At 34.6% G+C, this 17,012-nt stretch overlaps 1 protein-coding gene across 6 annotated transcripts in view; it reads right to left on the minus strand.

The window, feature by feature from the left end:
- Window positions 1-1,833: 1,833 nt before the first annotated feature.
- Window positions 1,834-17,012, minus strand: part of limch1a (LIM and calponin homology domains 1a) — a 115,770-nt gene continuing 100,591 nt past the window's right edge. For 5 of the 6 annotated variants that reach the window (XM_056460737.1, XM_056460731.1, XM_056460715.1 and 2 more), the window contains 8 exons: window positions 16,224-16,316; window positions 15,942-16,147; window positions 12,104-12,204; window positions 10,120-10,228; window positions 9,782-9,868; window positions 7,075-7,183; window positions 6,903-7,005; window positions 1,834-6,204 (listed from right to left, as the gene is read on the minus strand). In XM_056460737.1, the coding sequence (XP_056316712.1) occupies window positions 6,179-6,204; window positions 6,903-7,005; window positions 7,075-7,183; window positions 9,782-9,868; window positions 10,120-10,228; window positions 12,104-12,204; window positions 15,942-16,147; window positions 16,224-16,316 (834 nt within the window). In that variant the 3' untranslated portion in view covers window positions 1,834-6,178. The remainder of the gene's footprint in view (window positions 6,205-6,902; window positions 7,006-7,074; window positions 7,184-9,781; window positions 9,869-10,119; window positions 10,229-12,103; window positions 12,205-15,941; window positions 16,148-16,223; window positions 16,317-17,012) is intronic. The other variant, XM_056460724.1, reaches the window with a different exon arrangement.

A 17,012-nucleotide genomic window follows, 5' to 3' on the forward strand; every position in this document is an offset into this window, starting at 1 on the left:
TCTCTAGTGGTTCCAAACTTTTAAGAGTTTCTTTTCTCTGATGTACACAAAAAAAGGTCTTTAATTTTTTTAGAAACCTTTAAATATTAACTTCCATAGTAGGAAAAACAAATACTATGGAAAGTCAATGATTACAGATTTCCAACATTTAAAAAAGTTTATCAAAAAAAAAGAAAAAACTTAAACAGTTTTTTTTTACAAGTGAATGGTAGTGAAAGACGTTTGGGGTGAATTATCCCTTAACCCTTATACTGTAGGGGATGTTTTCATCCATTCTGGGGTAATTTTAGACTTAATTTCGCCTCAACTTTTTCTCTGTTTCAGCTAGCAGAATGATTTTTGGTGACAAGTCTTGTTTTGACACTTATTTTGAGAAAATGCCTTGACATTTTTAAAGAACTAATCGATACATTTTGGGCAAATTGACTACGCCTTTGTTATGTTCAGGATGAAAACATCCACTGAATTGAACTGTTGTAAAAATGCATCAGAGAAATATTTTTTTTCAAATATTTTTGCATAAATCTGTTACTTAACCTCAGTCCTGATCAAAACTACTAAATTGTTTAGACAATTACATGATTTTTACTCTTTAATTGCTAAATTCATAAATGATGTCACTGATATAGTGAAAAAACTCCACTGGTGGTATGTCAGCCAAATATTGTTCATCTTAACTAACAATACATCAGTGTAAAGCCTATTTATTCATATAATTTACATTTACATTTACATTTAGTCATTTAGCAGATGCTTTTATCCAAAGCAACTTACAAATGAGGACAAGGAAGCAATTTACACAACTATAAGAGCAGCAGTGAACATGTGCTATAGACAAGTTTCAGGTGTGTAAAGTCTAAGAAGCAAAGCTTTAGTATTTTTTATTTATTTATTTATTTTTTTTTGAGAGAGAGAGAGTACAGTTAGTGGTATAGCCAGAGAGGCAGTTACAGATTAGGAGGGAAAGTGGAGACTAAACAGTTGAGTTTTTAGTCATTTCTTGAAGACAGCAAGTGACTCTGATGTAGTTAGGGAGTTCATTCCACCAACTGGGCTGATTGAATGCGAGAGTTCGGAAAGTGATTTCTTATCTCTTAGGGATGGAACTACGAGGCGACGTTCATTTACAGAATGCAAGTTTCTGGAGGGCACATAAATCTGCAGAAGTGAGAGCAGATACAAAGGAGCAAAGCCAGAGGTCACTTTGTAAGCAAACATCAGAGCTTTGAATTTGATGCGAGCAGCAACTGGCAGCCAGTGCACACGGGTGAGTAGCGGAGTGACATGTGCTCTTTTGGGTTCATCAAAGACCACTCATGCTGCTGCATTCTGAAGCAGCTGAAGAGGTTTGATAGAATTAGCTGGAAGCCCGGCTATTAGAGAGTTGCAATAGTCCAGTTTGGAGAGAACAAGAGCTTGAACAATGAGTTGAGCTGTATGTTCAGATAGGAAGTGTCGGACCTTTCTGATGTTATAGAGTGCGAATCTGCAAGATCGAGCAGTTCTAGAAATGTGGTCAGAGAAGTTTAGTTGGTCATCAATCGTTACTCCAAGGCTTTTTACCATTTTGGATGCAGTAATGGTTGCCCCATCCATTTGGATTGAAAAGTTATGGTGTAGAGTCGGGTTGGGAGATATATAGGCAGATATAATCAAAACACAATAAAAAATGACCATTATGGGGTCCTGGATCACAAATATCAATTAACAAAAAAAAAATCAACAGATTTTAAATGTTTGCATTTTTAGGCCACCAAAATACCATTGTGTTATTGATTGGACATAACACTATAGAGTTTCCAGTCACAAACATAAACATGGTTCAAACACAAGTGCATTTAAAATAGTTTATTATAGTTTATTTAAAAACATACACTTGCTATAAAAGCCATTGCATTTCAGCGTTGGTTGTCTTATATCACTCAATTTTAAAAGGGTATAATAAATACAGAATATGAAGTTTTGTTTTGTCACACACATCTTGTCGCACACACCTTGGCTACTCTTTCCAGTAATTATTGCCTTCTGTTTCAGCTCATATTCTTACAATGTCAAAATAAAACAAATGACATACAAGCAACAATGAAAACCCCCCAGATCTAAACAACAATTCCTTTTAATCACAAATATTAACAGAAAGCAAAAGCAGACGTTAGAAATGCAGGAATTATATGCTGTTGTTGCTGGATGCAATCTGTTGTTGTTGTATCTGATACCTTAATGACCTTAGGTTGATTTCAATAAAGATAATTATGGATATTAAACAAATTTAACACCTCTAAATGCACATGAAATGACTGGAAAGCGTACAGGAGGTTATGCTTTCCGTTTGAAATCTCTTGCTTGCACATTCACAGGGTGTTTAATAAAGTATAAGGGGTAAAAGCAGAGTGCTCAGTGCATATGCATAATACTCTCACCAATGCACATTGGTTACGTGAAGCTTTGGATGCAAGAAACTAGACTTTCTCTAGGAGCGCATTTCTAAGGCACAACATTGCAGAAGAGTGAAAGGCAACAGATAACACGTAAAAACATTTGCAACGGAATATTTCAAAGGCTAAAAGAAAACACTTTACATTACAGTGCTTAAGTTATCACACAAAATAGTTTAGATGTTTGTTTTCACATCGGTTGTAGTAATTCATTATAAAGGCATTGTAATGTAAAGCGTCACAGAGGAAAGTTTCTGGGATCATGCGGTTTTCTTATCAAATGCGAAAGCAAAACGTAAATATTAATAACACAAAGTCTGAAAAATAACCAAATGGAAATGTAAATCCTACCTAGCAACATGCTGTCTACACCGTTTGTTGAACAAAACACAATGAAGTCTCAAACCAGATAAAACAGGCAATGCAACATGGAGGAAGGAACAGAAAATTGAAATCAAATCCACTCCAGTTAATTCATGAAGACATGTTTGTTTGTTTCTTCAAACCATAAATAAAAGTGACAGACAATCTTATCGGTATTCATTTCATGTTGTCATTTAAGGCATCAGGACATGAACTAGGCCTAGAGATGCACATTCATGCGTTCGTCTGTTAGCAGAACAACATTTATGAACAATGTTTGTCGGAGACCTGCGAGACCTTTACAAAAAAACAGATTATTTATTACTAACAAAATAATAAATGCAAAATTTTCTCGGATGAAAACTGGATGTTGTGCTACCTCATGTTCCTTATAATAGAAATGTATTCAGTCGCACTTTACATCACAGTGCCCATGTTACTTATTTTACTAGTATTTATGTAAGTACCTAGCCTACTAATGAACAATGTGGTCAAATATTAAATTTCATTTCATTTTTAGCTGCACATACTCTCACTTGTGAGGAGCCATTTACACTAATGCTTTTTCGTTTTAAAACCATACTAGAGGTCATACTAGAGTTAGTTCATCTACACTCACACACAACAACAGATTTTCTAAACTTAAACTGCATATTTAGCATTTTCAAAACATTTTTTTTTTTCGTTTTTAATCGAAGATGCAGGAGAACTGTGAATGCCGGGTGTAACTGAAACAAAACCTATGACTTTTAAAACAAAAATGCATTAGTGTAAATGGTACCTGAGTGCAGGGGTTCCTAAACTTTTCAGCCGGTGACCCTCAAAATAATAATGCCAGTGACTCGTGACCCCCAACATTTTATTTAATATAATATATACAAACGCAAAACAGCTCAAACACACCAATAGGCCCAATCTATTCTTTGTTTAATTTTGGAGAACGCCACTCATAGATCATCCTCCATGTTCAGTCGTGGCCTGTATTTAATTTTATTGTACGCAAGTGCCGTAAAGGTGTCAGAAAGTTTACCCTGGTGCCATGAAATCAATCTTGCTGCATCTGACCCTATTGCTGTGTCTTTAATCTAATGTAATGAGACCCCAGGGGTCGCAATCCAATTGGAAAAAAAGTGTGTTGTTTTATAACTATTATTGTAAATATAAATATGGTAATTCTAATAGTTTCATAAAATGAATTAGGTTTTTGGAAATCACCAAGCGACCCCTGTTCATTATCCTGCGACCCCCCGAGGGGTCCCGACCCCCACTTTGGGAACCACTGCCTGAGTGTACTAAACTGTAAATTTCACACTTAAATAAGTAAAATGTAAAAAGAAGAGATAACTAAAAGAAGAAATAAGTTGAAGTAATAGACGAATGATGTGTGTGAAAATGGGGTGGGAACATGATAAGTTTGTCCTGCTCCATTTCGACCATGTTGAAATGTATTTTTTATTAAAGGTTTTTAATGTATGATTTTTCTGTTCAAAATAAATAAATCAAAATCAAATCAAGTCAAACATGTCAATGGCAAAAAGCATCGACTAAAATATCTGTCATTTTGTCAGATTTCAATGCTATTTGCTTTCGAATTGCCGTTAAAAAAGTTTTGCTTCAAGAAGAGTGTAACCAGTTGTTTATTGGAATCCATATAGGTCTCAAACTCGATTCCTGGAGGGCCGCAGCTCTGCACAGTTTTTTCATACAGCCCCCACTACCCCCCCCCCCCCCCAAACTTTTAAAATGTCCGCTACGCCCCTGCTGTCAAAACACTCTACTGTCCTATCCATTGAAGGTGAAAACCCTAAAAAAAATACTGATTAAAAAAACACAGCTGATCCAACTATTTAAGACTACTAGAGACTATTAAGCAGGTATGAGTTGGAGGAGGTTGGAGCTAAACTATGCAGAGCTGCGGCCCTCCAGGAATTGAGTTTGAGACCATTGAGTCCCTTTTATAGATTTAATGAACATCTTTATACACTCTATATAAAACTAAATACAAAAAATAGTAAATTTCGGGGTGAACTATTCCTTTAAGATATATAGGTAATCAGGTACAGTACATGCCAATTTTTCTTTTTCAAGGAACAAAAATAATACTGAACTAAAGCTCCTATTGGCTAAACCCTGTACAGTTTTTACATAACCATTAAAGTGATTTGTAAACCAACCATTTAAATCGCACATAAGGGTCTATTTATTATTCATTCATTTTCCTTCGGCTTTGTCTCTGATTATCAGAGGTCGTCACAGCGGAATGAACCGCCAACCCAGTACTGGGAAACACCCACACACCCTCACATTCACACATATACACTATGACCAATTTAGTTCTTTCAATTCACCTATAGCGCATGTCTTTTGGGCTGTGGGGGAAACCAGAGCACCCTGAGGCAACTCACAAGAACACGGGGAGAACATGCAAACTCCACACAGATATGCCAATTGGCCCAGATGGGATTTGAACCAGCAGCCTTCTTGCTAACCACTGAGCCACCGTGTAGCCCTCTATTTATTATTTATTATATAATAAAAATAGCAACTATTAATAATTATAATTAAGAATTATGTTCAGTTTTTTGAAATAATAAAACAGTAGATTTATTTAAACGTACATTAACCATAGAAGAACAGGTTAAGAAGTAAGAAATACATAACAAATTTGTAATATGATGCATATATTCACTCAAATGTTAATCTTTCAAGTTTAAAAGTATTAAATGTCTGTTTTATTCTTACAGTCTATGGTTTTATTAAATGCTTTTTTGCTCAGGTGAAAAGCCGCAAAACAGTATTTGTTTGCCTGAATTTTGTAATAAAGCTAGTGAAATCTGAAATCTGAGCCTTCACTTCATGTCAAAACTAATAAAGTTTAAAGAATATTGTGATTTATCGACAGATATTTTCAGCCCAGCCCACATAAATGGTCTGTATTAGTATATTTTAAGAGAGTGTAACAGCCCTATCTAAATATTATTTAGTGTAATGGCACAAAAATTTGACTTTATCTCTCCTTTAGTAGCTGAGGATGTGTTTTTATCAATGCATTATAATAAAAATGCCCTATTGCTATTGAAACGTGTGTAACACGGTCACTGTGAGGTAAAGTGATACCAGTACTGCCCATTCTAAAGTGTAAAACAAACTGTATGAACAGTCTCACTCTTTATTAGTGATCAAGTCATATTTCAGCGAGCACTGAACAGTCAAAGAAAGCCATCCTGTGTCCTTGATTCCAGTTTTGACATTAATGTCTATGCTTGATTGTGCTGTAAGGAAATCTGTTGTATAAACATAAAATCCGTTCTTCCTGGGTCTGGTCCTGGTTTGGTTTAACCTGATTTCGGTTCTGTTTCCTCATCAGAAGTGCAGAGGCATCACAATGTTGTTGGCTGACCAGCAGCTGCAAAGGAGAATATTACAACAGTCCTGAAAATGATCCTGATAATATCAAAAAATAAAAAAACTAATAAAATTATTAGTATTTTTATATTTAATGTCCATTTAATTTCATTTTCCTTCGGCTTAGTCCGTTTATTCATCAGGGGTCGCCACAGCAGAATGAACCGCCAACTTATCCAGCATTTACACAGCGGATGCCCTTCCAGCTGCAACCCAGTACTGGGAAACACCCATACACACTCATTCATTCACACACATACACTACAGCCAATTTAGTTAATTCAATTCACCTATACCGCATGTCTTCGGACTGTGGGGGAAACCGGAGCACCCGGAGGAAACCCACGGCAACACGGGGAGGACATGCAAACTCGTCACAGAAATGCCAACTGGTCCAGCTGGGACTTGAACCAGCGACCTTCTTGCTATGAGGCAACAGCACTAACCACTGAACCACGTGTCCCCTAATATTTATTTTTTTTATTATAAATAATAATAATAAAAAAAGATGAATTAAATATTAAATCATATATTAAAATTACTTAAAATATTTACACAAAAAGGAGGGAATATTAGAGAATTTCAAAGATTTATATGAATAATGGTAAATGTGGTGTGTTAAGAAAAAGAAAAAATCTGTGCTAATAAAACTGAAATACTCCAATTGGTCATCATTTTCAATCAAACACATCAACTCACCCCTTGATTTTATGTAGCACTCTTGACAATTGAGAAGTCCATTTCGAATCCTGACGTCAGTTCCAGCACTTGTGTCTCCAAGTAATCCTTTACATACGCCACACTACAACACATTAGATATTCATGTAAGACAGGTTACGCACATACAGAGACTAAGACCCATGAACATTACCTTAAAACACTGGATATGGAAGTAAAGCCCCAAGGTTTCAATGATCATTGCTGCTCCTTTACCGAGTGGATGAGCACAACTGGAGCAAAGCTTCTTTCCACTGACTGACCTGCAGAGGGCGCCATACACAACCATATATTACACATTTACTATATCTGTATATACTAAACATTGTATAAATAAAAGGGTGTTTTTATTGCACAGGGAGGTTCAACAGTCACCAACATTTCTAATTTATTTATTTTTTAATGTTGAAACTTTACCTGAAACTTAACAACATTTTTAAAAGATTGAATCAATAGATAGATAGATAGATAGACAGACAGACAGACAGACAGACAGACAGACAGACAGACAGACAGACAGACAGACAGATAGATAGATAGATAGATAGATAGATAGATAGATAGATAGATAGATAGATAGATAGATAGATAGATAGATAGATAGATAGATAGATAGATAGATAGATATCTATATATAAAATTAATTAATAAATAAAAAATAAATAAATAAAAATACTTGCTTTTGGACGTCCAATATAAAATTATCCTAATATTTTTAAAATGAATCTTTTCTGTACACCAAGACTTGAGTTTCCAAAATTGTGTTAAAAATAATAATAATAATAATAATAATAATAATAATAATAATAATAGTAATATTGGCATTAATAATAAGAAGAAATGATTCTTGAGCTGTAGATCAGCATATTACAATGATTTCTGGAGAATCTTGTGTCAACAAAGACTGCAATATATCTGAATATTCAGATTTAAGTCACATGAATACATTACAGTTTAAAACATTCAATGGAGAACACACTTTAAAGTGTTTCAAAATATTATTGTTTTAATTCACTGAGTTTTCAATTAAATGATTCTTAAGCTTTACTAAGCATTAAATAAACTTATTTCATGCATTAATAATGCTTAATTATTCCAACTGTTGACTGATAGAATATATAAATGAAAACAAAACCAAAATGCAATGCATTTATGCAATTTAAATGAATGGGCTTATGTGCACATATGCACTTAGCATGATTATGTATCTTTTGAAATGAGCATTCAAAATCCATTATTAGTATGGTGACCATAAATCAAATTGAAACCAATGTTTTCTGCATTTCAAATGCATACAGGCCAGTTGAACAGCATGACACAGTTGTGGCAGAAGCACAGAAATGCTATTGCCAATGACTGAAACGCTGCACATACACACACATACATACACATATAACTTGCCCTCCACTAATATTGGCACTCTGTGTAAATATGATAAGGCTGTGATAAAAAAAGATTTTATTGTTTAAAGGCACATTATGTAATATTTGCAGGATACGTACAACAAAGTCATAGTTTGATGTAGGGCTTCACAATATATCGTTTCAGCATTGATATCGCAATTTGCAAATTGGCAATAGTCACATCACAGGATCTGCAACGTCAGTTCAGGTTAAGTTCAGTTTTAGTTTATTCATTCATTAGAAAATTTGATTGTTATAATTGTTGACCAGGAACCCCATTGTGAAGTTTAATATTTAAAATTTTTCATTTGCTTTGTTTTTAAGGCATTTGACTGTGAGATTTCAAGTGTATTTTAATCATTTGTCTATAAGAAATGATCATATTTGTTGTAATGAAAAAAAGATTGATTGTTTATTTTATATAATGAAGACTATGCAGTGTTATTTATTTCTATTTGATTATTTAATTTACTGGAATAAAGTTACGACTCTACCGTTTAACGCTGTCTGTTTGATTTATGCAGATTATCTGTCCTACAGAATCATCTCAATCAAAATAAAATGACCATTTTTTTCCAAATTGAGCCATTAAACTCACCTGGTGAAATTCTATTCATATCACAATATATAATCGCAGAAAAACAAACATCGAAACAGTTTGATGATGTTGTGACTGAGTGTGGAATCATGGGATTTATGCTCTTAACTTATTATCAATGATAGTATGAAGCAGAGTAAGGTTGAAAGCCATCGAAGCAAAATGAGAGCGCTGAAGCAATTGCTGATTAGAAATGAGTGCAATGCATCATGAAAGCAGCGGAGCTTTTATTATGCCACAGTCCACCTCTTATGGTTTTTCGGGTCTTAATCACGTGGAGAAGAAGCAAAACTGTCTTAACATATTAAATAAATGTTAAAGTTCTGTTATAACGCTGCTTTCAAAAGACCTTTAGGGTAAAGTTGTAGAAAGGGACAGGTTAGGAGAAGGCTACACAAACATTTCAAAGGCTGGAAAAGTTACTTGGAATGTGATTTGATTTCAGGATGTGTGACAAATAATTATTTTAATGGGGTATGAAGAGTTTCTATTTTAAATATATTATTTATATATATATATATATATATATATATATATATATATATATATATATATATATATATATATATATATATATATATATACAAAACATTTTCTAGAATATATGATTTTTAAGATGCTTTAACATGTTTAAGGTGCTGATAAACGTGTCATAACAGTCCTGTGAAAAGTGTCCATGGTTCGTTCTCAATGAGAGTTTTTTGTTAATATTATTATTGCTATTATTATTAAGTTAAAAAACAATAGTCATTTTTTCACAGTTTGCTTTGCTCAAATTTACACAGAGTGCCAGTATTAGTGGAGGGCTCTGTATCTCCACGTGACGAAGTGTGTGTTGGAGAAAAAGGCTCGTACTGTACCTGCTGGGTGATGGAGGGGGCGTGTCTTGTGATGGTGTGGGTGATTTTGATGGGTGTGTTCCTAAAACATTCTCACATGACCCAGTCCTGCCAGCAGCCACACACATACACACGCATACATACACACACACACACACACACAAACACACACACACAAGTATAGAGAACTGTAAAAGCAAGTCATATGCAGAAATGCTCCATGTGCCAGAAAATGAAAAACTCATATTGATCTGATCTACTCATTGCAAAGCCAAGCAGCACTTTTGGCGAACATGTGTGTGTGTGTGTATGGAAGCCAGCATGCATTCAGATGCACACACACATGTGCACACACACACCTCCTCATCCCTGTGGTCTGGCTTGGGGCTGGACTCTGTTTACGATCCAGCGAGGCGGTTTTCTTCAGATCCTCCTGCATGCCTTTAGATTTGCAGCTCCACGAGCCATCTGTAAAACACACATGGAGAAAGAGAAATCATCTTTAATTTGCTGAGAACTTTTTTTTATGTTTTTGAAAGACGTCTGATCTGCTCACCTAGGCAGATATAAACACAGACAAATTCAATATAAACTATTATTTTGATTTCAATTTCAAACGACTGTTTACTATGCAAATATGTTTAAAATGTTACTTATTTATTTAATTCAAAGTTTTACTGTTGTGTTTTATATATATTATCAGGCTTATAGCCACCCTGGTGAAAGGGGTGGTTCTTTTTTCTAAAAAAGGACCTTTTTGCAGTTATTCACCTCATTTTCTCATTTCTGAGGTTTAAATACTTCTTTTGAATGACATTTTAAGCACAATTTTTAGAGTTTGTTGTATGGTCATCATAACCACATTTTTTGATGTACCAAAATATTTCCTAAAGATTTAGAATAAAGAAATATGGAAATAATATTTAATTTTAAAATACAAATTTATTATTATATAAAAAAAATACCTATGTTCACAATTTATTATAGAATAGCAGCCAAATTAAGACAAATGAATTCATGTATGGGACAAATTCTGGACCTTTGTCAGTGAGGGGTGAGTCTTTCAAACCATCCGAACTCCGCCTGGCTCCGGGCCTGATTATGTATAGGTGTGTGCATATATGTATATATATTTACGTACACAAAACAAAAATCAACCAGCACAACTGAGACAAAAACACCAGCATATTACACTGATTAATATTAGACTGAAGTATTGATGTTAAAAATCCACCTTGGAATAGGGCAGAATATATTTCATTAAGAAAAAATATTAATACCGAGCAAAATTGTTTTAACAGAAATAAAATTTCACAATTTTTGACTCAATAAATTGCATATTTGGTGAGCCAAAGTAGCTTCTTCAAAAACATAAAAATATATTAATAATACCATAATAAATATCCTCATATAATATAATTTAATATATTATTAATAATAACAATAATAATAAATTCAAAATATTTAAATAAAATAATAACTCCAAAAGTGTTGGTCAAAAGGTGTCATCCTGCATGTTGAAGAGAATAACGTTAATATTTTAATTACATCTAAAATAATAATAATAATAATAATAATAATAATAATAATAATAATAATAATAATAATAATAATAATAATAATAATAATAATAATAATAATAATAATAATAATAATGTCGCGCAGTAGGTAGTGCTGTCGTCTCACAGCAAGAAGGTTGCTGGTTCAAGCCTCGGCTGGGGCAGTTGGCGTTTCTGTGTGGAGTTTGCATGTTCTCCCTGCGTTTGTGTGGGTTTCCTCCGGGTGCTCCGGTTTCCCCCACAGTCCAAAGACATGCGGTACAGGTGAATTGGGTAGGCTAATTAGTTTATGAGTGTGAATGAGTGTGTATGGATGTTTCCCAGAGATGGGTTGCAGCTGGAAGGGCAAAACTTATGCTGGATAACTGGATAAGTTGGCTGTTCATTCCGCTGTGGCGACCCCAGATTAATTAAGGGACTAAGCCGAAAAGAAAATGAATGAATGAATGAATAATAATAATAATAATAATAATAATAATAATAATAATAATAATAATAATAATAATAATAATAACAATAATTATTATTATTATAAATTAATTAATTAATTAATTAAAAATATTTATCCTGAAAATAATGTTTGAAAACTTAAATATTATTTAATTATATATTTAATATCAATATTGTTTTTTGGAACTATTTACATTATAAAAACAATATTTACAGGCTGAAAAGTCTACAGGTCTTTAAAAATGTATAAAACCAACAAACATTACATTTTTAAAAGCTAAACACATTTACTAAAAAATGTAAACACTTTAAGATTTAGATGTACATGTCTTACCCTGTATGAACTGCAGTTGTGGTGTAGCAGTTGTGATCTGGCTCTCCTGAGCTTCAGCTCTCTTTCCGTTCTGCTGAGCTGCTGCAATTACTGGATCAGGACTACAGAGATTAAAACAGCAATTAAGCTATTATGTCAACACTCAAATCTGTATGTATCTGATACACCTTTTCAAATGAAAGTGTGCCAAAGTACAGCAAAGTCAGCTGATTATGCCACAAAGGCACTGAATTAAAGGGGCCGTGACATGAGAAATCAAATCTGCCTTGAGCTTTATCAAATACGAGTCTTTGTTCCATTAAAACATCCTGCAAGTTTCAACTCTTCAAATATCCTTCTCATTCGTACAAGCAATGCACTTATTTATTAAAGCTGTAAAAATGACTCGTTTATCAACTAGGTGGCATGTGACATCACAGTGGTACATACATTTGCAATAAACCACCTTCAGAGCAAAAAATAATTTAAATAATGAAACACATCTTGGAAGAGGATCTCGTAATTAGGAAAAAAGATCATATGGTATATTTATATTGTTAGTATATTTAATTATAGTCACAGATCATTTTAGAGGATCACATGCTTTTTCCCAAACTTTTCCTTAAAGTTTTTAAAATAAGAGTCCCATCTACATTCATTCACTGATTTTTATTCATCTTAGTCCCTTATTTATCAAGGGTCACCACAGCGGAATGAACCGACAACTATTCTTGAATTTTTAATTGACACTTGTTTTATGCAGCGGATACTCTTTCAGCTGCAACCCAGTACTGGGAAACACCCATACACTCACATTTACACAAATTCACACACACACACACACACACACACACACACACACACACACACACACACACACACACACTACGGCCAATTTTGTTTTACCCAAGTCACCTATACAAGTCTTTGGACTGTGGGGGAAACCGGAGCACCTGGAGGAAACCCATGCGAACACGGGGAGAACATGCAAACACCACACAGAAATGCCAACTGGTAGAGCCGGGACTTGAACCAGCGAACTTCTTGCTGTGAGCTGACAGTGCTAACCACTGAGCCACTGTGCCACCTCCCACCTACATAGTAAGTATAATACAAGCTTAGATAAACCTAAATATAGGGGAACATATCATTGTTGTAATCTGACTAGGAAACATTGTGGCTAATCAAAAGGAGTGTGCATATTAATTACCCCGTATTGCGCATCTGTGTTACGATTGGTCTGTTTTTCAACAGAATTTCACAGTCATTGGACTTACACGAGAGCAAAGAAACAATAGTGTATGAGATTAAAATCATGCCCTAACTACATGTGACGTGACAAGATTCCAATGGCAAGCAAATTGGGGGTCCAAACGCCACAAACGCGACACGACACAACAGAAAAATTTAAATACCAGCCTTTGGCCCAATCCTAATTCTATTTTTGTACCCCTACCCCTTCCCCTTGGCCCTGAATACCGAGGGTGAAGGGAAGGGCTTCAAAATGTACCCCTAAGAATTGGGACAGCACTACAGCACCTGCACACATATATGTCATCGCAAGCTCTGGCTTCATATGAGATCAGACGATCGTGACTGCTGTAGTTATTCCAGTTGTGCTATTTATCTTCAGGAAATCACTGAAGGCATATATTATGTTATCATAATGAACTAATGGGCAAATAAGATCGTTACTATACTGTGCATTTATACAGTGGCCATATTCATCTATCTACCCCTTCCCCTTAGCCTTACGCCTTTAAGCTAAAGAGAACTGGGACACCCCTACCCCTTGGCGGGAGTGCGCAAAACGAGGGGTAGGGGTAAAGGGAAGGGCTAAGGGGTAGAATTGGGATTGGGCCTAGTTAATATATCTAATTAATATATATTAAACCTATTTAACATTATAATTAACATTCAAAGTACATACAGTAGGCAGAGTAACTGATGGTAACTGTTGTTGGTTTGCAGTCACAGTTTTGACTTTCATGTTCAAACCGATTGCTAGTTATTTTATTTTTAAGATCTGAGGTGAAATTTTTTAGTATGGCAATAAAAGTAGCATACAATGGTGTTCAAACTTGCATTGGTAGCATTTAACACTGAATAAAGCCCATAATCTGTACCTGAGGGTATTGTCATAGTAGTTTATGCTGTGGTTTTGTTGTGACATTGTAGAAATTGAAACTGTTTCTAAAATTGGGCGCCAATATCATGGATGGTAAGGACAAACACTTGTTTTAACATGAAAAAGATAGCTTTTATTACATTGTGGCCAGCGGTGGACTGGCAGACCGGGCAATTTCCCGCTGGGCCAACGTATTTTTTGGCCGGGCTGATCATTTTCTTATGATCTGATCGGCCCATAAAACGCTTAGCAGGCTATAGTTTTTTCTGCCTGATGATGCTGTGATCTGTGACGCTCTGAAAGTAACATGTTTTTTTTTCGGACAGACTGGCCCATGTAACATAATCTGCAGCCCATTGTTTTTTTTTTTATTGACATTGGGCTGACCCAATCACAAACTCCTATTTTGCGCAGCGCGTATAGGGAGTACAGAAGCAGCGCGCAGATGTTTGCCTTTTACATGGGCTGCGTCTGCTGCGCGCAGCGGATTGGCGGCTGTTGCACAACATCCTATCTCTGTCTATTCTATCTAGTTACCTATTTATCTATAAATACACTTTTAATTTTTACCTTTCATATGCACCTAGTCCCGCGGCAACGTCCTCCCATGCTGTTTCCTTAACCTGCAGGTCTTTATTTTACAGATGACATAGATCCTAAAGAACTGTTTGCTTCTCATGCTCTACGAGGAGTGTCATTCATGTATTTTAAGGTTCACTCGGTCAGAAGACAATCACCTGTGATATCATGTCATTTTGTTTTTGATTGTCAGCATGTAGGCTTATAGTTATAATACTATTTATATTATATAGTTATAATGATATTTATACAAGATCAAACTAGTGTGCAACTTAAGCAAAACTAATAGTGAAATTGTTGACCATTGTAAATGTAAATTGTAAAACAGTGTAGTTAAACAGTAATTAAATTGAAATTGTAAAACAGTGTAGTTTTAATAGTTTTTGTAGTTTGTATTTTTAGTTATAAAAATATTTATATATATTTGTTGCATATTTTAATCGTTTAAATTTATTTGATTGACTATATAAAATCTTTAAGCTATGTTTGGATGTTTCACTTTCGAGTTAAACATCTGCATTTGTTAAGGGTCTCTGACACATTGCTTTTATTATTTAACTTTATTTTGTTAATCAACATTAACTGTGTGCGTCAGCAGGCAGTTTTTGTTGTTCATTATTCAATATAGGCTCCCTCAAAACACACAGGCACACACAAGATTGACTGCCAGTGTGGATTATAATTTTTTTTATTATAATAAATTAGCTTATTTAAGTTTTTCATATGTCAACTCTCATTATTTCCTATATATGGCTTTTGTGCTTTTACAGAATAGGAGTTAGTAAACATATTCAAGGGCGTGCACAGATGGGTAGCATTTTGATTGTATGTAGTGGGCCGCTTAGGTCCAAAATGCCAGGGCTGATTTTTTGTTCCAGTCCAGCCCTAATTCCAGCATTGCGCTGTGTGTAGTTAGGACACAGTGTAAAGGTATGTCCATTTCCATGTACTGAACACTTGTTAATCAGCTATCCATATTTTCCTTCTTTGCCACTTTTAAGAATTTTCGTGGGGAGGTTAGCATATTAACATTGCCAATCACATTACCATTCAGCAGAGAGGAAACAAAGTTCATTCTTAGTGTTATGCAAATTGTCTGGTTGAAACTTGGAAAAGTGAGTGTTTCCTAATGGATTTGTGTTTGTAGCGCACCTGTGTGTCAATCCGTTACTCTGGCTCGTCTGTGCCTGTTTCTCCAGCATTTCCTGTTTCCTTTCCCAGTCGGCCAATGAGAGGACAATGGTTTCATGTGGAGCCGAGGGCTGTGTGAGGGACGGCGCCTCTGTCCCGCAGCTGGATGATAAAACTGAGGTGCGAGGGGTCAGCGGGGTCACTGTCTCCTCCAGAATCCGTCTCTCCTACAGATGGAGAATGAATTAGTGCTCATTAAGAAGTAAATAAATAGTGTTAATGTGAAAGCTTTAGAGGACGCACCTCTTCATTGTGTCTCCTCTCCTCCGCTTCTACTTCTCTCTGGGCTTTCTCCCATTCCTCTTTCAGTTTCTCCTGCTCTCGCTGATATTTCTCCTGCAAGAAAAGAAAGACAGGGATTAAAGCGACATTTTTAATTCCCTCATTATTTATTATCCATGCATAGTATCAGGTTGCTAAATTTTTGTTCTTCTGTGTAACAAAACATTTTGTGTTATACGAATCTTATACAAATTTATTGCTAATTTTTTCCATGCAAAAAGTAAATAAAATAAAAAGGGATCAAACTATTTTTGTGATACTTTTTTCAGGTTAAATGGATGAAATATGGTCAAATTATTGATATTTGTATATTGTTCACCTTGTATGTTTGAAGACATTTCTGGCAATGGTTATTTTTGTACTTTGGTTTAATTATTACTGTTTTTACTTTATTTACTTTTAAATTTTTAAAGGCTTAATTGTAAAAACAAAAGAACCATGTTTTAGAAATGTTGTATTCTCACCAATGCTGTATTGGTTTAATCAAATATTATTGTGAAATTAATTTGAAACATCGTGAAATTTAAAATACTTGTTTTCTATTTAAAATATGTGACTATGTAGCCAAAAACTATATGTCTTGTAATGTTGCATGTGTTCATTTGTGGCAATTTTGTTTAAAAGTGTCAAAAAGACATTGTATGGGTCAAAATTATCAAATTTTCTTTAATGCCAAAATTCATTAGAATATTAAGTAAAGATCATATTCCATGAAGACATTTTGTAAAAATGTCTTTCTGTAAATACATA

The sequence above is a fragment of the Danio aesculapii genome, chromosome 1 (assembly GCF_903798145.1).
Source record: "Danio aesculapii chromosome 1, fDanAes4.1, whole genome shotgun sequence".
NCBI lineage: Eukaryota > Metazoa > Chordata > Actinopteri > Cypriniformes > Danionidae > Danio > Danio aesculapii.